The sequence below is a fragment of the Prunus mume genome, linkage group LG2 (genome assembly GCF_029339155.1).
Source record: "Prunus mume cultivar Tortuosa linkage group LG2, ASM2933915v1, whole genome shotgun sequence".
Classification (NCBI taxonomy): Eukaryota; Viridiplantae; Streptophyta; class Magnoliopsida; order Rosales; family Rosaceae; genus Prunus; species Prunus mume.
Genome location: NC_142699.1, coordinates 26,069,336 through 26,094,634, shown reverse-complemented (window position 1 = coordinate 26,094,634; position 25,299 = coordinate 26,069,336). Strand labels below are relative to the sequence as shown.

Here is a 25,299-nt window from a genome sequence, read left to right as displayed (position 1 = left end):
TATCAAGTCCAATATTGTTTAATTAATTTGTAGTTGATATGTTTAATTAATTAAGGACCCAAGTAATTTCCTTAAAATGAAAGACATCAAATATATATTTATGATTAAATTAACATATAAATAATGACATTAGATGTCAAATGATTGTATTTTGACTTTTGAGAAAGAAAAAAATGTTAAGTGGGCCGTGCTTGGGCTCGTGCCGTGCTTGAAGTGTGCTCGGGCCAAGCCCGCCCATGTCGGGCCATGGGCCGGCTCGGTCCATTGGACCTCTTTTTGATCCCGGCCCGGCCCAAGTTTTCGTGCCGTGCGAGCACGGCCCATTAATATTCGTGCTCGTGTGCCGTGCCGTGCCTCATTTAAATGGGCTAGGCTCGTGCCGTCTTTGTCTTGGCCCGTCCCGTTTGACACCTCTAGAAAGGGGAGGAGAGAAGGATGACGGGGTTTAGGTTTGATAATGTCATCATTTGTGCCTATCTTTGGAGAAGTTGGGTTGGGTTGGGATGGAGAAGGAGAGAGAAAGAGAGTTGGGTTTGGAGGTGGGCGACGGGAGAGGGGTGGCTAAGAGGTGGCGTTGAGTCGGGAAGGAGAGAGGATAAATTTTTTTTTAAAATAATGATTTTAATATGATTTAAAAATTATTTTTAATATGTACATAATTTTTTATTATTTTTTTGTCCACGTGGAACTCCATGTGAATTAAAAATGGGCCCCATAAATGCCACATAGGCAGATAATGGATTTTCTGATGGACTCGCTAACGGAGGGGGGCAACTTGTAAGTTTTCGCGACATTGTGTATGTACTCATAAATGTCCCCAAAATCGAGTATGGACTCGTAAATGACCCTATAGGTTGGGGAGTTTATTGTAGTTAACCCTAATTTTAATGTTGTGTTTGCCCATATTTAAAAGTGATTGAAAAAAAAATTGTTAAGGCCCCAAATCACGGAGCCCAAAATGTAACTTAGCCTTTGGAAAAGCTTGGCTCTTTTTTTTTTTTGATAGATGCAACTAATGTGGGTTTCACACTTATTATTAATTTGTTATAAATATTTTAGTCATTTTCGTTGGAATTTTGCCAATTTTGTTAAAATTTAACCACATTAATTTTTTTTTTAAAATGACTTTTTCTATTGAGATAGGTGATAGTATACTAAATTCACACACAATAACAAATGCTAGAGGACTTGAACCCAGAACCTTGAAGGAGCAATTACTCTAAATCACTATACTAATAGGTCATTTGCCATTAGTTTCAATTTAAAGGAGCCAAAAAATGCCCTTGAGCCTTTATAACAAAAATTCTTTGCACATGTTGTAACCTAAAAAAAAAAAATTCCTTTACACATGCAACAAAACATCCAATCTTCTTTTACTTTTTTTTTCATCAACCAACCACACACATAAATACTTTAAAAAAAATGTCATACGTAACACTATTATTAGATGTAAAGATGAGACCGAAGTATTATTCGTTATTTATTGGGTGAATCTCTTTGAATCTTTTATTTTTAAAGTCTTAGTGGACTCAGAGTTTTAGTTTAAAGGAAATTAAACGATCAAAATTTCGATTTGAGACGAAATTGAAGGTGGGGATCCGACTCGTAATTGCCCTACAAACGCGGGATTCGCCAGTTTGGCCATTTCTGACAATTTTCTAAGCACCATTATTAATTAGCACTAAACCAAAACCGGCCAAATATTAAGGAAAAAGAAAAGAAAAAGAAAATTCCTATATTCACGTTGACTTCTTACTTGATCAGCAATCCATGATGGCAAACTCGTCATTTTGGGAACGACTCAGGGGCAGCGTAGTAAACCAACAAAACGGCAGGCATTAGGTCTCTCAAAGCAAACCCTAGGTATTTCCCCGACTCTCTCAGCCTATAAATAAGTCACGTAGCGCCTCTCAAACCCTGCCTTCTCTCTCACTGCCTCTGCCGCTCTGCTTGAACCTAGCGTTTGAGCTTCAGATCTGTGGTATTTTCCTCTTCACTCTCGTATATTGCTCTCTTTACTCTGTAGATCTTAGATTTGTATTCGTTTTCATCTGTGCTCTTGATTTCATTTTCGTTCATCTGTGTTTTGTTCTCCGCTCGTTTTGATGGGTGCTTTTCTAGTTCGTTCTTGATAATAATCTGAGAAACTTGATGGTCTTAACTTGGTTTGTTATATAATAGATCGATTTCTTAAAACCAATCTGAAGTGTTATAGGTTTTCACAGTGTAGTAGAGTCAATATTTTTACTGAACAAAAAGACTTGATTTTTGGAATACCTTGTTATTGTCTTCGATTAAGTTACTGTTCATCGGATTAAATGATATGATTAATCTTGCTGAGAGTTTTTTTTCCAAGATTTTCAGAAATTATATGTTTGTTTAATAATTTAAAAGTTATTATAATATATATATATATATATATGTTTATTGTAATTGTGGTCTTCAAAATTTTGAAATGTTTTGATGTTTTTGGGATTTTATTTTCAATAGTTTCTTTGTTTTCTGAGATCTAATAGTTGATATTCGTTGTGTTTCACAGGTAAATTTTAATCGCTTATAATGGGTAAAGAAAAGTTTCACATCAACATCGTGGTCATTGGCCATGTCGACTCTGGAAAATCGACCACAACTGGTCATCTTATCTACAAGCTTGGAGGTATTGACAAGCGTGTCATTGAGAGGTTTGAGAAGGAAGCTGCTGAGATGAACAAAAGGTCATTCAAGTACGCCTGGGTGCTTGACAAGCTTAAGGCTGAGCGTGAGCGTGGTATCACCATTGATATTGCCTTGTGGAAGTTTGAGACCACCAAGTACTACTGCACAGTCATTGATGCCCCAGGACATCGTGACTTTATCAAGAACATGATTACTGGAACCTCACAGGCTGACTGTGCTGTTCTCATCATCGATTCCACCACTGGTGGTTTTGAAGCTGGTATCTCCAAGGATGGCCAGACCCGTGAGCATGCTCTTCTTGCTTTCACCCTTGGTGTGAAGCAGATGATTTGCTGCTGTAACAAGGTATAAAAACCGCTAATGCTATATGATTTAATTCTCATATGTTATAACTGAGTTTTTGTCAGCAGCTGGTTCTGTCTGGTAAAGGGATACTCCTGTAGTTCAAATGCACTGTTGGTTGTTGGGATTTGCATTTGTGGACATCGATGGTGTCCGGAACTATGGGTAGTGTCCACTTTATTAGAAGATGTTTATGTTTATGTATTGGAGGGATTGCCTGGTGGCATAGTTCTCTGTGAACTATTGAGGGTTCGATTCCCTCTCTCTTCTTTTTGTTGGTTTGAGTCAGCGTCTTTTAAGCAATTCACTGCAATGTTTTGATATGCCTCACAGTGCTGTTATGATTTTGTTAAGTTTTACAGAACAGCTAATGCTTTATTGTTGTGTGTCACATATTTTTAAATATCTAAATGCTTTTGCCTATTGCATATGGTTACAATTATGCTTCCATTCTGGGTATCTGGTATTATTATTTGATCACTGATAGTGGATGTATTCCTTTCTATTTTTGTATTGTGCATCCTGTGTTGTTGGTTGTGGTTTCTTATTGTACAAATTTCACTGGAATCTTGTTTTTTTAACTTGTTTGTATTCTTTTGTTATTGCTACTTGTAGATGGATGCCACTACTCCCAAGTACTCCAAGGCAAGGTACGATGAAATCGTGAAGGAAGTCTCATCCTATCTGAAGAAGGTTGGGTACAACCCAGACAAAATTGCCTTTGTTCCCATCTCTGGGTTCGAGGGCGACAACATGATTGAGAGGTCCACCAACCTTGACTGGTACAAGGGACCAACCCTTCTTGAGGCTCTTGACTTGATCAACGAGCCCAAGAGGCCCTCAGATAAGCCCCTCCGTCTACCACTTCAGGATGTTTACAAGATTGGTGGCATTGGAACTGTGCCAGTGGGCCGTGTTGAGACCGGTATTATCAAGCCTGGTATGGTTGTCACTTTTGGACCAACTGGGCTCACCACTGAAGTTAAGTCTGTTGAGATGCATCATGAGGCCCTTCAGGAGGCACTGCCTGGTGACAATGTCGGATTCAATGTTAAGAATGTTGCTGTGAAGGATCTCAAGCGTGGTTTCGTTGCATCTAACTCCAAGGATGATCCTGCCAGGGAGGCTGCCAACTTCACATCCCAGGTCATCATCATGAACCACCCTGGTCAGATTGGTAACGGATATGCTCCAGTTCTTGATTGCCACACTTCCCACATTGCTGTGAAGTTCGGTGAGATCCTCACCAAGATTGACAGGAGGTCTGGTAAGGAGATTGAGAAGGAGCCCAAATTTTTGAAGAATGGAGATGCAGGTATGGTGAAGATGCTTCCCACCAAGCCCATGGTTGTGGAGACTTTCTCTGAGTACCCTCCATTGGGTCGTTTTGCTGTCCGTGACATGCGTCAGACCGTTGCTGTTGGTGTTATCAAGAGCGTGGAGAAGAAGGATCCCAGTGGTGCCAAGGTCACCAAGTCTGCTGCCAAGAAGAAGTGAAGAATAATGGCGCAGTATCAAAATTTCAATGATGCAAACTTATGCATTGCTTTTAAAGACTCATATTTAAGTTGTGTGTTTTTAAATTGTTTAGCCAGTTTAGTCTGTAGTTCTTTTGCTTCTGCTAGTTCTCTGTGCTCCATCTCCGGCGTATGCTCTCAGAACTGGGTGCTGGACAGGCGGTGGTGACACATTGCTGGTTTATGTTTGAGTCAATTCCGCCTTTTTAAGGAGGATGTTGAGAGTTGAGACTGTTTAATTTTCAAGTTTTGTTGCGTCTGTTGAATGGATAATTTTTTCAACCTTATATATTTGGCTTTGGAGTATTTTTAATTCTTGGTTTGATGGATCCAATACTGCCGAGTCATTTGAGTTTTGATTATTTCTTGAGATAATGTTGTATACATCCTTGAGTGGATGTCTTGTGGCCTTTATTGAAGCAGGTTCATTATACTCTTGGTGGTATTTGAATTGGGATGCTCCAAATTGGAGCCTCCAATTGGATTCTGGTTGGTTTGCCCTTATTATTATATCAGCTTTGCTTACCATTCCGTTCACAACTTTGAAACCTAAACGGTGTATTAACAGTAGTCAGAATCAACTTTAACATCTGCCGGATCACTCTCTTTTATGGAAGTTATGATTTTCGAAACGATGGTCTTTCTCAATTGAGATTCTGAAAATGGACTTTGTTTAAGATGAACAAAAGGTCATACAAGTACACCATTGTATTGGAACAGTTAAAACAGTGGTGCGAGTTTGTTTTGCTGTATAAGGGTTTCTGCTTTTGGTTTTGGGCCAGCTTGGTAACTCTTGGGTCATTTGTTGAGGTTCGTCATATATGTTTACCTCTTGTTCCCCGTTGAAAGTTGTGTTGTGACCTGCAAAAACTCTATAGTGAGGGCTTTATATATGGCTTTTAGGTGAGGTTCTATCTCTTAATCGGGATTAAGCTAATCAATTTGATCCAACAGTTAAGAAAAAGGACCTCACCTAAGGGCCATATATAAGGCTCTCACTATAGACTCTTGTGACCTGTGCCCTTCAGGGCTTTTTGTGCCCTTAGTGGTTGTTGTAACGAGTTCTCGTTACGATTTTCATAATGAAATATCTCAGGGTTTAATCGCGTGCAAAATATGATTAACTCTTCTTTAAAACACCAAGCATTGTTTAAGAGATATAATGAGTTTTACCGGACAAAGTAAAAATGAGTGCTGAAGCATGATTTAATTTTAAAGTTGTTTTTTTTTTTAAAATTTTTTTTTTAATAATTATAAAAATAACACCCTCTTAAATTTATAAATGACAACTAGTTAGATGTAATTTAAAGTTGAAATCTATCACCTCTAAATTTTTTAAGGTTTTTTTCTTTTTCATATAGAATTTCTACATTTTGTAATTTATATTGTTATATGTTAATTTATAAATTCTGACTTATTTTTCGAGTTTATTTTCTGCATTCAAACTCAGGAAAAGAAGAAAAAGAAGAAAATTGGTTTTTATAGGCTGTATCCTATGCAACCGGGTGCACTTTACTGTAGGGATCTGCTTGTTCTACTGAAATGACATTTATATCCTCCTCTGAGTAACTTCCAGTCTTCCTTCCACTTGTCATTCTTTGCCTAACAAACCTTCTTTCAAACTGGTCTAAGAATTGAAACAAATTTTCCCGAGGAAAAAAAAAAAGAAACCAAAACATTTTCCCCAGAAAATGAGTTCTGAACCCTAACTGGCGACTCTGAGACGATGATGTCGATCCCGTGGCCCCGTCTCAAATTCGAACCACAACAAAATTCTCTCTCCTTTTCTTAATGGAACGAGACCGAACCCTGTCCGCAGAGCCGAAGAAGAGCGATCCCGAAAATGTGAAGGTGATCGAATGGGAAGAATTCGAGCAAGAGCTTGTGAGGTTGTGGAGTCTTTCTTCTGCGCTCAGCGAAGCTCAGGAGAAGAAACAGAGTCTTCAGCGGAAGCTCGAATCTCTCATTGAGGTAGGGTTTTAGTGGATGCTTCGTGCTCTTGATATTGAGGTTAGTTGTATTATAGTCTTAAGTTCTGAACAAACCAAAAAGTGAGTGAATAGGGATATTTAATTAAATTTTTTGTGCAGTTACAAATTGGAGTTTAAAAAGTTCTTCAGTTACTTATTTAGATGTAACTGGGTTTGTTAGTTACTAAATTAGCAGATTTAGAGGGAAAAATTAGAATTGTTCAGGTGTTCGTAGGTAAAAGAAATTTCTTTTTTAGCTGGGCCACTGGTATGTGGATTTAATTTGGTTTCTGAGGGCATGGATATATAAATATTCTTTTTTAGATTAGTTTAATCTAGTTTCAGCTAAACTGGTGGTACGAGGCTCTGAAAATATGAATTGAGGACCTTGTAAGTTGAGTCATTTGGGCTATAAAATTTTCCTCTTTTTTGCCGAGTTGATGTAAGAAAAGAACGTGCATTAAATTTACTTTTACTCATAGTTTCAGAATTTTTATACTAGTTCCTTATTTGTTTGCGCAGTCTCATTTCTTGTTCATCTATCAAATAAAGCATTGCAGCATAGTTTGTTTGTATACCTTATTCTTCAGAAATTAGTAAACGTGCCTTTTTGTCTCTGGTTTCTGCTGGTTAGTATTTACAATAAAAAAAATGTTGCTTAGTTGACCCAAATTTTAAGTCAAGGAAAAATAGAGTTATGGAGCTTGTTATATAGTAACTATATGAAGGAAAGAAAAAAATGTAAAGGTTCCTCATCCCTCTCCCTTGACTGTGCATTGGCTTTTGTTTAGAGCATTTGAAGGAGTTGGGACTAATTGAAAGTGTATTCTGGTTGTGCACTAAGTTGTCATTGACATATTGTGTTGTTACTTGATTGATCGGGTCTTAATTGATTAGCCCGCGGGTTAGCGGGCGGCAATATTGTTGGCAGGTTGAAGCCGAGTCATTGAGTCGATCAAATGAGCTTGAGGAGATGCACCAGAAACTGGAGGCTAGAAAAATGGTGTTGGGAAACATGTCGAGGCATTCTATGCTTGCTGTGGAAGATACTAAAAAGAAAGAGGAGCAGCTTAGTATAGAGCTTAGGTCGCTATTGGTTGCTGGGACGGCTCTATCTGTTGCTAGGAAGCGGTTGGAGGTAGAATTGATTATAACTATTATATACCAAACAGTGGTTGGGTGAAAGAGAACTTATTAGCTTGTGAAATATAAACTCTAGTTTCTTTTGGATTAGCCGTCTTGAGAAGCCAAAATTTGTCGCATTGCAATTTTTTTTTTTCCAAAAATTCCATTGCAGTTAATTTAAGTTATACCATTAATAAGGAATGTATATACGACTAGTGTAAATTACTTATATTGGGTCACTTTTGAATTGAAAGTTTCTTTCATCGTTGGTAAACTAGTAGTTGTCGTGCATATGTTCTATTCTTTTGTTTCATTTCATCAATTCTTTTTTTGACTTTTATTTTCTATTGGCTTTGCTTTGATCCATTTCAAAATTCAAAACTCATCATGCTATACTTTTCTTAAAAACCTTTAATTTTCTTCTCCATGTGCCTTTTCAAGGTTAATGGTTACTGTTAAACTTTAGTATTTGATATATGCTGGTAAAAATCTGATTGTACTTTCATGACAGGAATCAAATCGGCTACTTTCCACAGAAAAGGGGTATGTTCGTCTTAAAAACTTGCAAAAGATGCTAAGAAGGAGACAACAACATATGATATCACAAGTTTCATTGCTCTATCCAGTAAAGTTCACTATGGGTCCTGCTCAAGAACAGGAACTTGATTCATTTCCTAACACTAGTAGATCAGGTATATGCAAGCGAGTTGTACCTTGTGATATTTATTTCATGTTGTACAAGACCTTGTTTAATTTGTGCAATCTGAAAAAAGAGTAGCTGTAGTAGAATCAATAATTACCCATATGACTAATGGAAGGAAAAAAGGGGCTAAATAGTTAAAGCAATTACTACAGCTCCTTCCTAGTTATTTATCCACATTCATGAAATTTTGGATATCATGGCAATATTTTCTATCTCAACTATATATATATATATATTATATGTCCCATGTGCTTAATTTGTACAAGTGCTCAGGAATTTATGGGGTTATGTACTGGTAATTTTTTTTCCCCAGAATCTCAGTCCTTATTTCCTTTATTAAAAGCTTGTTTCTTTGGAGTTCTCAAGATAGTCTAAATTACGTTCTTGACCTCGATCTCTATCTAAAATATGGGCAATTTCCTTATGATATTGCTGGTCGGGATTGCGGGATAGTTCTTAAGTGAATGTAAGCATTCAAATGTCCTGTGGCATTTGATAGTTACGTTATTTTTGTTTTTGTTTTTTCTTTCCATCCAAGGCTTAGGATTTGGAGTTTGGGCTTACCCCCTAAACCTAACCTTAGAGCTAAATTTTAAACTGTAACCTCTAAACTCTATTAGGCTCTAAAGAATAAACTCTGTTGCAACTTGTAAATGAAAACTTTAAAGAAAAGGAAAAATATTTCACTTTTCAAACAGCGGGGCTGCCCACATTGTGGATCTTCGCTCTTGAAGTTTTTCGGGTATATCGTATTTGTATATATGTATTTATTTATATATTCAAAATATGTATCATGATCTTATACTGTATATATTGCTTTGTATATTTAATGATTTTCACTGTTATTATTTATTTGATTTGATATAATTATACATTCTTAAGGTTTTGTTGGCTAGACAGTTCCGCAATATCCATTTTCAGGTTTATTTTCTTGTGTAGAGTATTTATTGCGAAAAAATTAATATATTCGTGGTGTCAATTCTAATAACCTTTTGTAATGTATTTTGCTGTGCTCTGGTACTTGGATTATATTTTTCTTCTGTTTTTCTTCAATACAGGTAATTCTGCTCGATTTAAACCTGCAAATCAAGGAACATTGACAATTTTAGGTCTCCATTTAACTATGCTGCCTTTTAAAATGATGAGTTTTTTCACCAACAAGAAGGAGGTTCAGAAGTCTGCAACTGCCCTGGGATATGTTGGTCATGTGCGTAGTACTTTTTCTTTGCTTGATATAAACTATAAAGTTGTCAATTCATACATGATAAATTTAGATGATTCTACTTTAAAATGCTATAATATTTTCCTGTGCCAGAAGAAATTTATATTCTTTCAGTAACAGTTATGCGGTCATATTGAAGTACATTTTTTGGGGGCAATTTGTTTTGTTTGTTTAGCCATAGTTGTTTCAAGTAAAAATGCTCTATTATATTGATTTTGAATGCAGGCTGTCTTACTTATAGCTTCCTACTTAAAAGTTCCATTGCGTTATCCATTGCGATTGGGTGGTTCACATTCCTATATTATTGATTATGGACCATCCGTAGAGGCTACTTCATCTGATTTGTCATCAAATACAGTGGTTTCCACGGATGTGAAGCATGTGGAGTTCCCTCTCTTTTTAGATGGTCAAGACACAACGAGAGCGGCATATGCTGTATTCTTACTAAACAAGGTGCAATTTTCTTCATATCTTTTCATGGGCTCCATAACACCTATTGAGACTAAAATAGTTTCGTTAGTTTGTGTATGGTTATAATATCTTCATTCGTTTGATCTCTGTGCATTTGTGTGTATTAAAGTTCTCCTTTTGAATCTTTTTTTTTTTTTGGGCAATGGTAACCGTGGAAACTCAATAATTTAGAACGAGGTTTTCCCTGAAACCAAATTGATGTAGTAATAGAGAAAGAAGGTAGAAGAGAGAACAAAATCTTGCTGCTCCTTAACCCACTCAAATCTGGCATTACTTTCAGCATTTACATCTGCATGTTGCATTGACAAAGATACTTTTTTTGTTTTTAAAATTCCGCTTCTGTTAGTGAGTGAAGGAATTTTTTTGGGGGTTTTGTTTTTTTCTTTATTTAATTTCTTAACCATTAAATGTCACGGTTTTTTTGCATTTTATCTATACTTAGTTGACCTTAGCATTTTTTTTTTTTTGGGTGTGGTGTAGGATTTAGAGCAGCTTTTGAATTACATTGGTGTTAAGAGCTTAGGACCACGCCATGTCCTGGCCAATTTGAAGGAGCTTGTAAGGACCATTCAATCTGTAGATTATATAGATACGTGATCTCTCAAGTACCAGTTTTGGCTGTAAGTTAATGTCAACTTTGTAAATGTACTATTTGTATTCTTACCTTGGTGCAAGTTTTTAGTGGAGCACCTTGCCTTTTTATCTATACCAATCCAGAATTTTGAATATTGATAGGAAATACGAATTTATTCCTAATTTGTGTTACCAATCCACACAAATCATAACACATGGTGACAAGTTTGTACGGTATTAATATTATGCTTAGCATATATACTTGTGAAAACAAATACAAGGATTGGTGTTATTCATCGGAAATTACTCTCGTACTTGTAGCGTTCGAAAGAAAGTCCATTCCTAATTTATGAACCCTCAATTAGAAATCCCGACACTTGTAAAATGTGATAAATACAGATCTGCATTCTTCCCAACAATGCTTTCAATCTTAGATTAACCAGTTTAATCGTACATGGTGGGAGGAATGGGAATCAAGTCATGCTTGTAAGATTTGCAAATCTATCGATGTGGTCCCCCAGGGTTTCAAAAGTCATCATTTGGTCCTCCACATTGCTTTGACAAGTGTCCTTCAAGATTTCAAAAGTCATCATTCGGTCCTCCACACATTGCTTTGACAAAGGTGCCCCCTAAAGTTGTGGTCACGTGATGAAATTTGACGGATTGAACGGCAAAGACAACAGTGATGTCGAGGATCGCATTATTTGATTTGCAATGTAGAAGACCAAAACTGATTTGACTTGTGGAAGGAGTGAGCTGGAAATAACAACTGCGCATCGAGTTCATAATAGGGAGCTCGCAAAGCTTAACATTTAACCTAGCCAGGGTCATATACAAAAATACAAAGACCGACGAAAAGCTTGGTTCAAATGTTAAAGCAGAAAAGAGAAGTTGAACAAATTCACACCTTCAAAATCCACAAGTTCATAAAATGGTGAATGGAACTAACTACAACAAAACTTGTTAAGAGTCAACTTTCATTCCTAAGCGACCAATTCATCTGCTCCTTATCACAATGCTCCAAAAAAGCATCAATGTCGTTCATAAGATCTTGATCGTCTCGAACTGCATCGTCCACCAAGTTTAAAAACTCCGTCAAATCTATAATTCCATTGCTATACCTTTGCAGTTGCTTTAGGAATTCGACGAACTTGTCTTTACCAAGTTTCTCTCTAACCTTTTTGAAGAGAAGAAAGCCTCTATCATATATGCTCTTTTTTAACTTCTCTTGAGCATCCTTGAAATGTTTGACTCCTTGTACTTGATTCAGTACGTAGGCCAAGGCATTTTCCCTCGGATTCTTTTCCATCTTGATCTTCTTTCCGTTTCTCAGAAAATTTCCCCGCAACCGAATGCAGGAAATTTTCTTTTTCAGGACAGGATATCAAGGAGAGAAATTTAGTGCCCTGGTTCCTCACTGATGCCTTGGTTCATCAGACTGATGCAACCTGCCATATGAAGTTGGAATGACTTTTAGGGAATAGCAACCAATAACAAAAAAAAATTAAATTATTTTGTATGTATTGTATCAAGCACTTTAGGAGTTGAAAAACTTAATTGAAACGGGGGTACACCTCTCTCTCTAATCACATGATATGTCACATGACGAGAGATGGAGGGAGTGAGGGTATACACTCGGGATAGCTAAGTTTTTCCCCTCTAGGAGAGGGATTTGTTTTGCAAGAACAGACAGATAGCTTATGAACAAGCGAACACACTCTCATAACGAATAAACAAAATAAATGGTTCTGATCACTGAACTACAATGCATGCGTGCCCGACAAACCATCTCTATTTCTAGAGAAACAGATGAACAGAAATTCCTCTGTTGAGGAAAGCTTAAAAGTAAATAAACCTCCACTCCACCTCCAACCGATGAGGTTTTGAAATTTGAAGACGAACCCCATTGTGGTAATTGCACCACATGAGGGCCCCACTCATCCTTAGCCCTTTAAATTTAAAAGACCCGCATATCCCAGCGGCCCCAGTTCCAATTTTATATCGTAAATTTAGCAGCACTCAAAGTTGATTATAAAAATTAACAATATTTATCAAATACCCTAATAGGTATATACCCAGAAAATAAAAGACAAAAAGAAAAGCCCTAATAGACAAAGTGAAAGCATTCGCGTGCTGCAAGTGTGTTAAAAATCAAATCTTGCATACAAAGAAATCAATTATATACCCTTCTCTTCTTCAAATTCGAGAGAGACAGGCAGAAGAGAGAGAGAGAGAGAGAGAGAGAGAGATCACCTGGTAAGAGAGAGGAGAGAGAGCACGAAAGACAGTTACAGTGGGGAGCCGAGAGAGAAGGGTTCTGTTCTGATCGTTTTAGACTTGAAAGAGGAGAAGAGAGGGAGGGGTTTGGAAGTGGGTTTTTAATTTTTTGGTGTTTCTTTTGGGTAAGTGGGTATTTATGAGCGGCTTCCTTGTTTTCTTTGTTTCCCAATCTTGTTAGGAATTAGTAGCCGTTAACTTCTTCGTGGCCAGTTATGGGCTCCCCTTGGACTATTCACTTATTTGGGTTCAGATTCTGGGCTCTCTAACTTTTCGTTTGGTTTCATTTTGATATTTGGTTTTGGGCTTTTGATGAGAAAGTCTTATCTTTCTACACTTGTATGCATTGACACCTCTCGAGGTTTTCCATGCGTACATTGACACCCCTTTGACCCCTTTGAGGATGTGATAGGAGGAAGGTAATATTTTCTGGATGATGGGACGTACCACCTCCTGGAGTGTATTGACCCTTGTAACTAGATTGTTAATACAATTTTCACTGGATAAAAAGAACAAATCAAGCAACAGTACTTGATTAAATAAAACAACCAATCGACCTAAAAAAAATTAGTGAACTTGTTTTTTGGACAACCTAAACGGATATGAGACAAATTTATTATTAGAAAAAATAAAGAGGTACACGTACTCAGATCGACATAAAGAGCCAGGAAAGATAAAACAAAACTCCAACCCGTGACTCCCATGATATACAACTGATCTTGATCACAGAGATTCTAGCAACCATGATTATGGTGATGAAGGTGTTAGCTATGCTAGTGGTAATGATGGCTGTGGTGCACCGTGCAGGACTCCTGTGCAGCTGAATACAAGAATGGAGAGCCTACTGGATGGACTACCATTGATGACATTGACTACAAAAAATGGCCTGCCACTAGGACTTTCCATGGTCACATTATAACTGAGTTTTTCTTTTTTTCCAGTTTCTTCTTCGATTTCCTCTTTAGCATGATTTTAGCTATAACCTTACTTGAATATGTCTTACAAGGTTTATATCTAGGATTAATTCTTTGTTGGCGTTTTGAAATGAAGCTGTGAATTTGGTCATAATCAAGTAAGAATCACACATATAGAACAAATTCATAGTCTCTCAACATATAAGCATTCATTTTCACTGTATTTTTTTTTTTGGTTTCTTTGGAATTTTCAAATTTAATTAATTGTGTGGTATATCACTCACATGTCTAATTGAATAAGAGGATTGAATTACACGAATCGAAAATTATAAGGATCTAGATCCTCTTCTTTTCTTAGCTATGCTTACTCATTTGAATCCCAATATTCATTAGAAATCCAAGGATGTAATTCATTTTTGAGTTGTGTTACTAAAAGAGATGATTTCTAATGAACTACTGGATTTCTAGAACAAGGAGATGATTGACATCCAAAATTAGTAAATGCAAACCCTTTGTTTGGTTCTCCATGATATGCCCCTCTAAAGGACGCATTTTTTTTTTTATTTCTAATTCCACCAATCCCCCATCTTATAGCACTTTGTGATGCTATGACTTAAGCATGGTATCTTAGATAGATTGGATAACTCGCACAATTATTCAAGGTATGTTGAAGAAAGAAATGAAGGCCAACTTCTAAATTTGTTCAAGTTGAAGGTAGAAGATGGATTAGTCACGAAGGAAACTGGAGAGCAATATACCCCCTTTGTGGACGCACCTATGATCCTGACAATCATTCTCCAAAAATTCAACAGCAGCAAACCCCACTATATTGCATTTCACTTCAGTTGTCATTATGAATGTTCCTATTAGAATCGGAGAATGGTTATAAGAAACATGTAGGGTATATATGAGAATGAGAAGTAAAGAAGAATGTTCAGTTGTTTTTCATTTTCTTTTTATTTCTATATCGCTTCCAACATGGCTCACCATTTTGCAGAAATTCCAACTCATCCACAGGGCTATGGTGGTTTGAAGGATGAAAGGGGTCATCATGAGGAGGAAGTGGACGCCATTCAGCAATATTATGATCACGAGAGAACCATTTTCTTGACATTCTCCAGAATGGGCATCACTCGCGAACATGAAATCACACACTTCTTCACTAGGTATGTGTATATATATAAATGCATGCATGCATGCATTATCAATCGATGGCTTGTTATATATCGGTTTTGCATATAAATAAATAAATAAATATATATATATATATATATATATATATATGCACGAACTTTAGTACGTATGCAATTTTCGTATTAGTGAATTCCTTCATCATTAATTAACATTGGTTTTATTTTTAAAATTGATAGTACATTTGGGGAAATTGAAGCTGCGTACTGTATATGCAAGGAGGCAGGGAACCTCGCTATGCCTCCCATGTGTTTCGTTGTGCTTCCACTGTTGCAGCTGTCCTAAACGGTGAAGAAAAGGTCGTATTTTATATTAACGGAAGGGAAGTGGGCCAGGAAATAACCCGGTAGAATAATACGTCTTCCCCAAGTTGGTATACCAGATCACAACCAATAAGTTCTTGTTGCCACGACACCCTTGTGAAGAGAACATTTTGCTTTGCTAGAGTTGGGAACTGCAGCTCTTGCAGCCCACTACATATAATCTTCCCTGAATTATTATATAGTTTTCGAGTAGTATGAACTTGACAAAATATGGAATTGTGAGAAATGTGTATGAAACAAGTTACGTGCAAGTTTTTCTTTGAATCGAAGAAATAGAAGTTAATTAGATTACAAACACTTTTTTGTACCCCAATCCTTCTGTTATTACCATACTAGACACTTCTTCTTGGTCATTTTGTTCACCTTTTTTGTTGGCCTATATTTATTTTATTACTCATACAACTGTGACAATTTTTAAAATACTTAAAAGTGTGTAGGCTTACAAGTTACAAGTGATGACTGAGGAGAGAGAATGCAGAAATTTTGAATTAGTTGTTCTAGCTAGGTAATTCTGAAGATTCAGTTTATGGCAGGATGATTTTCTATTTTCTTTTATTTATTTTAGATGGGTAGAGCATCCACAATGGGCTTCCTAAACCACCCCCGTTCTTAGAAGAGCAATTGATCAGCAACAAGGAATTTCGTGTTTTATTGAGAAGAGCAAACAATACACTCATTTCTAGCAGTTCGCTGTGTAATTGAAGTGTTATTATTAATTTTTTTTTTCTGGGGAAACCGAAAGTCATATTCTTAACCTCCCGAAAGATAAAAAATTGGCAATGCATCGGCAATGTTCTTCCATTTCCAATAAACCCGACGCTCTGTTTCTTATTTTTTTTATTTTTAAATTTTGGGTGAGCAATATGGGAAGTCCATTGCTTTCAACTACCTTAATATCTCCAGCTTTCTCCTGCGTTGAGGTACTAATTCTTTTCCAAGTGATGTCTTTTATTCTTTTACGAGTGATATCTTTTTTCATGACCATTGGCAATCGTTTGGTAGCATTTGGTTCTATATATAATTATAAGACAGGTTTACTTATAGCTGCATTGCTTTGTTGTAGATGGAGGATCAACGAAGATGGGAGGAGTTGCACATTGACTGTCTCGTGAATGTTTAGGGTAGAGTTGGCTTGGTCTTGCTGCTTTGTGATGTCCCTTTTGTTTGCAAGTCATGGTACAGAGCAAGCACCAATCCATTATGCTGAATATTGATTTTCCAGAAGTAAAAGTATTTGACCCTTCTGTTGCGGAGGTCCTTCCTTTCTTGACAACTCCTACCCTCCTAAGAAAGTTTCAATTTTTATATGGAATTAGCAGGAAAAAAATTTATGTCACTGTTTTTATAATGTTTGTCATTAGCTGTAGCAACGGTATTGTTACTTTTCTCAAGCTACCTGGGTGGTGCATTGAAAAAGCCTTGATGTTTGCTGCAGATTTGTAAGTTTAAATCTCAAGATTACTTAAGTTCAATGTAATATATTTGTTTTGTTATGATGACTTTAATTTTCTTTGCAGCTGTCCTTGCCATAAGTCTTTGTCTGTGGCTGAAGAACTGTTGTATGAAACTAGATGCATATTTCCAGAACTCATATGCAAGTGGAAAAATTTGGAGGAGCTTTCTTTGGGAGGTAGCTATAATCTTGTGAAAATAATTGAGCAGATTCACTGCAAGAACTTTTATGTTTTAACTTTGTTTGAGTCTCTTGGAAGAGATGCGTCAATGTCGATTGTTAACCTTTTGCCCAATATCAAGAACCCGACGTTGATGAACTCACAGACTTGTCGGGATGATTTTGTTGTAATTCTACAGGGCTGCAAAAACTCTTGTGCTTCTGGATGCCAAGAAGTGTAAAGGTTTCAATGAGAGTGATGAAGAAATATCGAAGCTTGCTTCTCATATTAGTAATTTCAGGTGTGAAGGTTCTATTGGTGGGGATTGTTAGGGTGGTAGAGTAGTTTGCTCTTATTATCCTCTTTACCGTCGATTTTTGAATCGTAATGGCCACGGTGGTGAAGGAGTAAATGATCCGTTTTTGAATCCTAATTACTCTTATTATCCTCTTAAGACTAAATCTCCTACCCTTACAAGAAGATTTCAAAATGAATATTGAATTAAAAGTAGTTATTTTGTCCCAGGATTTGTAGATTTTTCAATGAGATATGATGTGCAGTTGGGAACTTTCTTCTCATGTTTTTCGTATTTTAGCCCCAAACCCTAAAATAATATGACAAAATTGTATATTTAAAGAGTATCGCCGCACGGCTATACTCTTCAAATGCGTTTCTATAAATTTACGTATAGCCGAGGGGCTATACTTTGTAAATAGATTACGTATAGCCGACCGGCTATACTATTTAAATATATTCCTAAGAACACGAAGCTTGCACTCGCAGAGGACGGAACTTGCACTCGCAGTCACTGCTTCGTCCTCCGGGGTTCGGCACCGAGAAAAGACCCAACCCGCCTGGCAGCCTAGCTCCCGCCTAGCGACTGCCTAGCCGCCTAGCGACCGCCTAGCCGCCTAGCGACCGCCTAGCCGCCTAGCCGCCTAGCGCCCGCCTAGAGCACGCCTAGCGACCGCCTAGCAGCCAAGAGCCGGCCTAGCTACCGCCTAGCGCCCGCCTAGCCACCTAGCGACCGCCTAGCCGCCTAGCGCCCGCCTAGAAACCACCTAGCCGCCTAGCGCCCGCCTAGCCACCTAGCGACCGCCTAGCCGCCTAGCGCCCGCCTAGAAACCACCTAGCCGCCTAGTGACCGCCTAGCCGCCTAGCGCCCGCCCAGAGCCCGCCTAGCCGCCTAGCGCCCGCCAAGAGCCATCGAGGTAAAATCCTTATTACTAAATAAGGTAAAATTGGATTCAAACGACATTTCCTGTTGGATCACTTCACAAATTTTTTTTAACATTAAACTACTATTACCTTTTTGTATATAATCTGCAGATTCGAGATATAAATGAAGTATCAAGACAGGAGGTGGATGAAATGATCAATATGTTTGCTGGGCAAGTTTGTGTTTCATCATCTGACAATATTCAGAAAAGGTACTCCTTGTTTTTCCTCATTGAAATGTTTAATCATTTCAATAATGTCTGTCAATTTGTTGTGTTAAGTGAGTTTGATAAAACTCCTTTAATTATAAGTTATAACTTAATGAGAAATTGTATATCTGCCCAATGCAAGTTATAGATATCAGCATATCCTTGAGATTGTCAGACACTAGTGAGCAGAAAATACAGGTTATGTATATTTGAATGTATGATGAAATATATACTGATGATAGTGACAAGCTATTGTCCTTTGCTCCAAAGAAGCTGCAATTACATATTCCCCATTAAGAAGATTTCAAAATGAATATCGAAATGAAAGTAGTTGTTCTGTCACCGGGTTTTATCATATAATTCTACTTTTCTCAAGCAGCCTATTGATTCGTAAGTTTTCTTTTAAGTATCTTAGTGTACATTTGTTTCGATAGATGTGGAGTCTCTTTCTTTGTCACCCTGAAATTAACTTTAGTTTTGTAACTTTGTTTGCTGGTGTCTTGGTTGCCTTTCACCGAAGAATTATTGTTTGAGCATTCACAAATTATTTCAGAACTGATACGTATGTGGACAAATTTTGGGAGGCAGCTATAGTTTTGGGAAGAAAAATCTTTTAAGAAAAAGTCTTATTTCAAAGATGGTATTATTGGTTAAATGATTGTTATGCAAATTACAACTCAGAGTCATAAAGAGAAAGTCTTATTTCAAAGATGGAATTATTGGTTAAATGATTGTTATGCAAATTACAACTCAGAGTCATAAATTTACACAAGAGATGCAACTACTTTCTTTCATTGATGCTTCTGCCATCTGAGATGAAGTCAAAGTTCTATATTTTCTTTACGCAAATCGACCTGATGATCATGATCTAAAATCAATAGTTTTTTTGGAAGTTTAATTACAATTTTCTTATGATATCGATGCAGTTCTTTCTTCGCTTCCGCAGATGGCCCTTTCTGTTGGGAACTTTCGACCTCTTCTCTATCTGTATTTGCTGGTGCCTGTATAACAGCAGTTGCCCTTTGTGATTCAGTATCATGGTTCACACTAGGGGGTTCAACTGGCACATTTTCAGACTTCATTTTGTTAGGCCCACATTTGAATTTCAATCTAGGAAGCTTTGTGCTCAGACCAAGGTTTTCAACCTGGGAAGCTTCGATCACCGAAATTTTAGTTGCAGAGCTTTTAGGTATCAGCTCCTTTGCCCTTGTTTTCAGCTGAGATTGACAAGATGGATTTAGAGTAGCCGATTTTTGAGAAGCTCTATGGATATCTTCTCCATGAATATACTTGGGGCAGTTCTTGTTTGTTCTCATGTGTCCAGGCTGATCACATGCTCCACAGTTGAAACTCTGTCTCGCTGACTTCTTCTCCTGAAACCCCTTATCTCCATTTATTGATATTATCAGTTTCTTAATCATCAGATCTGTATCTTCAGTAGTATCGTTATTTCTATTTCCTTTAAATTTTCCGGTCTTGTTTCTTTTGGGAAGATTACCAGCAACTTTTGCATCTCCCACTGGATTCTCTTTTGAAGTATAGGATCCCTTGGCTTTGGCTGCACCAATAATTTGCTTCAATGGCCTCCCTGGATTTTCTATACCAAAACATGTTTGCAAGCCAGAAGCCAACCCTGCTTCCTCCTCCACAAATCTTACTTTCTTCTTCCTCGCGGTCTTATCATCATCCATGAGAAGCCTGCTTTATTCAGCTGCTTCATCTTCAATTTCCTCTTCTGTCTGAGGGATGGATGGCCGGCTTCTCTTTTTAAGCGCTTTGGCACCATCCGGTTTATCATGCTTGGATTCATGGTCACCTCCTATGCCTAAACCTTCGTGATCACATTCTTCTGCATCAAGCAGATTTTCCAAATCGCCCGCAAAAAAATCTAGATCGCCATTATTTCCTTCACAGCCATTCTCATTTTCATCCCCACCTATGGCTGAAGAAAAACTCTGAACTTTGACCCCAGATGCAGCTTGCTCAAAAAATGGCCTGGCACTGCTAAGGCATGGTCACATTATAACTGAGTTTTTTTTTTTTTCCAGTTTCTTCTTCGATTTCCTCTTTAGCATGATTTTAGCTATAACCTTACTTGAATATGTCGTACAAGGTTTATATCTAGGATTATTTCTTTGTTGGCGTTTTGATGTGAAGCTGTGAATTTGGTCATATTCAAGTAAGAATCACACATATAGAACAAATTCAGTCTCTCAACATATAAGCATTCATTTTAACTTGTATGTTTTTTTTTTCGTTTCTTTGGAATTTTCAAATTTAATTAATTGTGTGGTATATCACTCTCATTTCTAATTGAATAAGAGGATTTAATAACACGAACCGAAAATTATAAGGATCTAGATCCTCTTCTTTTCTTAGCTATGGTTACTCATTTGAATCCCAATAGTTCATTATTAGAAATCCAAGGATGTAATTTATTTTTGCGTTGTGTTACTTAAAGAGAGGATTTCTAATGAACTTCTGGATTTCCAGAACAAGGATGATTCACATCCAAAATTAGTAAATGCAAACCCTTTGTTTGGTTCTCCATGATATGCGATGCCCTTGTAAAGGACGCAATTCTCTTTCTAATTCCACCAATCCCCCATATCTTATACTCACATGCACTTTATGATGCTAGGACTTAAGCATGGTATCTTAGATAGATTGGATAACTCACACAATTATTCAAGGTATGTTGAAGAAAGAAATGAAGGCCAACTTCCAAATTTGTTCAAGTTGAGGGTAGAAGATGGATTAGTCACGAAGGAAACTGGAGAGCAATATACCCCCTTTGTGGACGCTCCTCCGATCCTGACAAACATTCTCCAAAAATTCAATAGCAGCAAACCCCACTATTGTTTTATATATATATATATATATTATTATGAAGGGTTATTTGCAGCAATGATCCCTCAACTATACCCGTAGTTACATTTGGGTCACTGAACTCAATTATTAGTTGTAGAGGTCACTCAAATATGTGTTTTGTTGCACCAGTAGTCCTTCAGTCAAGTTCTGTTAAATTTTCTGTCAAAAGTGAGGGTAAATTCGGAAATTCATTCACAACCCTCCCTATCCTCCACAACTTCAAAATTTGTAAATTTGTAAATTTGGAAATTCAAATTGAATATCAAATAATAAAAATTCCCACAGATCTACTACACAAAACTTCAAAACCCTAACCCACCAACCCCTCTTCCCTCTCAACCTCTCGATGGTTTGCAAACTGACGGCGAACCAAGTCTAAGAAAGATTCCTCTTGTGCCGAACCTATGGTTCAACCTTCCATTCTTGTTTGCTCCCTCTGGAGGTCCAAAGATTCATCATTTCAGCACTTACCCTTTTTCATTTTTGTTTCAAAAGTCTACAAACCCAGGAGTCAGATTTAGTGGCTCTTGCAAAAGGGTCGGGTTTTAAATTGTTGTATTTGAATATGGGTTTGAAGATTATGGAAGACCGATGTGATTTAGGAGAAGGGTTGGTGGTTTGAAGGTGATGGAAGACCGATGTGATTTATGGAAGACCAATGCGAGATCTTGAATCTGTTTGCTGGTCTGAAGGTATTTATTATGAATATTTGAAAATATTATTGTTGCTGTGAGGCATCTTTTTAATTGAATTTTTGGTGTCGGCAAGGATTGAGTTGCAGCAATGGAGGGTTGTGGGGAAGGGGAGGGATGTGGATTAATTTCCAAATTTATCCTCACTTTTGACAGAAAATTTAACAGAATTTGACGGAAGTACTACTAGTGCAACAAAACACATATTTGAGTGACCTCTGCAAGTAATAATTGATTTCAGTGACCTAAATGTAACTACGGATATATTGATGGACCATTGCTGCGAATAACCCTATTATGAATATTCCTATTAGAAATGGAGAATGGTTATATGAAACATGTAGGATATGAGAATGAGAAGTAAAGAAGAATGTTCAGTTGTTTTTCATTTTTTTTCCTTTTTATTTCTATCTCGCTTCCAACATCGCTCACCATTTTGCAGAAATTCCAACTCCTCCACAGGGCTATGGTGGTTTGAATGATGAAAGGGGTCATCATGAGGAGGAAGTGGACGCCATTCCGCAATATTATGATCACGAGAGAACCATTTTCTTGACATTCTCTAGAATGGGCACACTCGCGAACATGAAATCATACACTTCTTCACTAGGTATGTGTATTTATATTTAAATGCATGCATGCATGCATTATCAATCGATGGCTATATATATATGCACGAACTTTAGTACGTATGTAATTTTCGTATTAGTTAATTCCTTCATCATCATTAATTAATATTGGTTTTATTTTTCAATGCAATATATTTGTAAGTTTTAATCTCAAGATTACTTAAGTTCAATGTAATATATTTGTTTTGTTAGTGTGTATATGATGACTTCAATTATCTTTGCAGCTGTCCTTGCCTCAAGTCTCTGTCTGTGGCTGAAGAACTGTTGTATGAAACTAGGTGCATATTTCCAGAACTCATATGCAAGTGGAAAAATTTGAAGGAGCTTTCTTTGGGAAGCAGCTATAATCTTGTGAAAATCATTGAGCAGATCAGCATTAATTTACTGCAAGAACTTTTATGCTTTAACTTTGTTTGAGTCTCTTGGTTGAGATGCGTCAATGTCGATTGTTAACCTTTTGCCCAATTTCAAGAACCTGACCTTGATGGACTCACAGATTTATCGGGATGATTTTGTCGTAATTCTACAGGGCTGCAAAAACCTTTTGCTGCTGGATGCCAAGAAGTGTAAAGGTTTCAATGAGAGTGATTAAGAAATATTGAAGCTTGCTTCTCATATTAGTAATTTCAGGGGTGAAGGCTCTATTGGTCGGGATTGTTGGGGTGGTAGAGTAGTTTGCTCTTATTATCCTCTTTACCGTCAATTTTTGAATCCTAATGGCCACGGTGGTGAAGGAGTAAATGATCCATTTTTGAATCCTAATTACTCTTATTATCCTCTTATGACTAAATCTTCTACCCTTACAAGAAGATTTCAAAATGAATATTTAATTAAAAGTAATTATTTTATCCTAGGGTTTGTAGATTTTTCAATGAGATATGATGTGCAGTTGGGAACTTTCTTCTCATGTTTTTCGTATTTTAGCCCCAAACCCTAAAATAATATGACAAAATTGTATATTTAAAGAGTATAGCCGCACGACTATATTCTTCAAATGAGTTCGAATTTTTTTCATATAGCCGCTCGGCTATACTTTCTAAATAGATTCGAACAGTATAGCCTCGCGGCTATACTATGTAAACATCCAACGAACACGAAGCTTGCACTCGCAGAGGACGGACCTTGCACTCGCAGCCACTGCTTCGTCCTCCGGGGTTCGGCACCGAGAAAAGACCCAACCCGCCTGGCCGCCTAGCTCCCACCTAGAGACTGCCTAGCCGCCTAGAGACCGCCTAGCCGCCTAGCGACCGCCTAGCCGCCTAGAGCTCGCCTAGCGACCGCCTACCCGCCTAGCGCTCGCCAAGCCACCTAGCCACCGCCTAGAGCCCGCCCAGCTGCCTAGCGCCCGCCTAGAAACCACCTAGCCGCCTAGCCCCCTAGCGCCCGCCTAGCCAATTGACTGAAAGTTTGAAACCCGAAATTGAAAAAATTTAGCTGCAAATTTGAGCTTGAGACTGGGAAGCCGAAGCAGTGAAGCACAAGTCAGGTCCATAGAAGAACAGATCATGAGACTCTTAATTCATCTAATTCCATTCCTCCCGACGTTTCCCGCCTTATTCTCTTCTCTCTTGGCACTCTCCCAAACGACATGTTCACCTCCCCACACCGACGACAACTCCTCCCATAGTTTGCTTGGTTCTTTTTCTCACTTCTGTCACAACTGCTCTTGAAAGAGCCACCGAAGAAAAATCCTTATTACTAAATAAGGTAAAATTGGATTCAAACGACATTTCCTGTTGGATCACTTCACAAATTTTTTTTAACATTAAACTACTATTACCTTTTTGTATATAATCTGCAGATTCGAGACATAAATGAAGTATCAAGACAGGAGGTGGATGAAATGATCAATATGTTTGCTGGGCAAGTTTGTGTTTCATCATCTGTTCTTTTTCCTCATTGAAATGTTTAATCATTTCAATAATGTCTGTCAGTTTGTTGTGTTAAGTGAGTTTGATAAAACTCCTTTAATTATAAGTTATAACTTGATGAGAAATTGTATATCTGCCTCAGCATATCCTTGAGATTGTCAGACACTAGTGAGCAGAAAATACAGGTTATGTATATTTGAATGTATGTTGAAATATATACTGATGATAGTGACAAGCTATGGGTATCAACGAGTTAGAGTGATGGATTTGTTTTCAATTTACTTGGAAATAGTGACAGTTTTTAATTAATCGGTTTATCATGTCTGCTATTGTCCTTTGCTCCAAAGAAGCTGCAATTACATATTCCCCATTAAGAAGTAAAATCGTTTTCTTTGTTCAATTGATTTGCCCAAGATATGACTTCACAATCTACTTTTTGTCTTATGAAAATGGTATCTTGAAAGTAGGGTTTTCTGTTGTTGTTTAAGTCTGTTCTTCTTTTTAGGGATTAATAGATTCTAGCTGTTTTCGTTCGAATGCTGATGATTTTTCTTAGTTTCTTCTCAGTAAACTAACATTTTCAATAAACAGAAAGCCTCAATCCTTCATGATGGCTAAGTATCGATTTTCTAGAAGTAAAGCAAGTGATCCTAAAATTACTAAGCCTTTTGGTTTTATGACTTAATCTCCTACCCTTACAAGAAGATTTCAAAATGAATATCGAAATAAAAGTAGTTGTTCTGTCACCGGGTTTTATCATATAATTCTACTTTCTCAAGCAGCTTATTGATTCATAAGTTTTCTTTTAAGTATCTTAGTGTACATGTGTTTCGATAGATGTAGAGTCTCTTTCTTTGTCACCCTGAAATTAACTTTAGTTTTGTAACTTTGT

The 25,299-nt window shown here is 37.3% G+C and overlaps 2 protein-coding genes and 2 long non-coding RNA genes across 6 annotated transcripts; 3 read left to right on the top strand and 1 right to left on the bottom strand.

The window, feature by feature from the left end:
• The first annotated feature begins 1,919 nt into the window (after positions 1–1,919).
• LOC103324261 (elongation factor 1-alpha-like) lies at positions 1,920–4,848 on the top strand. The gene is made up of 3 exons (XM_008226301.2): positions 1,920–1,981; positions 2,540–3,021; positions 3,634–4,848. Exons 2-3 carry the CDS (start codon positions 2,560–2,562, stop codon positions 4,513–4,515), a joined length of 1,344 nt encoding a protein of 447 aa, XP_008224523.1. The 5' UTR covers positions 1,920–1,981; positions 2,540–2,559; the 3' UTR covers positions 4,516–4,848.
• A 1,291-nt stretch (positions 4,849–6,139) lies between these two features.
• Positions 6,140–10,754, top strand: LOC103324259 (UV radiation resistance-associated protein). 2 transcript variants are annotated; one of them, XM_008226298.2, is made up of 6 exons: positions 6,140–6,506; positions 7,437–7,643; positions 8,142–8,322; positions 9,392–9,540; positions 9,781–10,008; positions 10,507–10,754. In XM_008226298.2, the coding sequence occupies exons 1-6, from the start codon at positions 6,327–6,329 to the stop codon at positions 10,621–10,623; spliced, it is 1,062 nt and encodes a 353-aa protein (XP_008224520.2). In that variant the 5' UTR covers positions 6,140–6,326; the 3' UTR covers positions 10,624–10,754. The 2 variants fall into 2 exon arrangements, with proteins under 2 accessions (XP_008224520.2, XP_088901491.1); XM_089045365.1 differs by having other exon boundaries at positions 6,407–6,545.
• A 1,207-nt stretch (positions 10,755–11,961) lies between these two features.
• LOC103324258 (uncharacterized) lies at positions 11,962–13,273 on the bottom strand. Its single transcript, XR_513580.2, has 2 exons — positions 12,853–13,273; positions 11,962–12,047 (listed from the first exon to the last, which is right to left on the bottom strand). It is a non-coding gene; the product is annotated as an uncharacterized LOC103324258 (long non-coding RNA).
• A 4,412-nt stretch (positions 13,274–17,685) lies between these two features.
• On the top strand, positions 17,686–20,603 carry LOC148919921 (uncharacterized). Of its 2 annotated transcripts, none has more exons than XR_016123882.1 (3): positions 17,686–18,128; positions 18,247–18,347; positions 19,271–20,603. It is a non-coding gene; the product is annotated as an uncharacterized LOC148919921 (long non-coding RNA). The 2 variants fall into 2 exon arrangements; XR_016123883.1 differs by having other exon boundaries at positions 17,686–18,152.
• Positions 20,604–25,299: the final 4,696 nt, after the last annotated feature.

Excerpts from the sequence above, each read along its gene's own strand:
- LOC103324261 (XM_008226301.2), top strand. The coding sequence starts at position 2,560 with ATGGGTAAAGAAAAGTTTCACATCAACATCGTGGTCATTGGCCATGTC. Across the intron at positions 3,022-3,633 it reads TGATTTGCTGCTGTAACAAG|ATGGATGCCACTACTCCCAA; the intron begins GTATAAAAACCG and ends TGCTACTTGTAG.
- LOC103324259 (XM_008226298.2), top strand. The coding sequence starts at position 6,327 with ATGGAACGAGACCGAACCCTGTCCGCAGAGCCGAAGAAGAGCGATCCC. Across the intron at positions 6,507-7,436 it reads AGCTCGAATCTCTCATTGAG|GTTGAAGCCGAGTCATTGAG; the intron begins GTAGGGTTTTAG and ends TATTGTTGGCAG. Across the intron at positions 8,323-9,391 it reads TCCTAACACTAGTAGATCAG|GTAATTCTGCTCGATTTAAA; the intron begins GTATATGCAAGC and ends TCTTCAATACAG.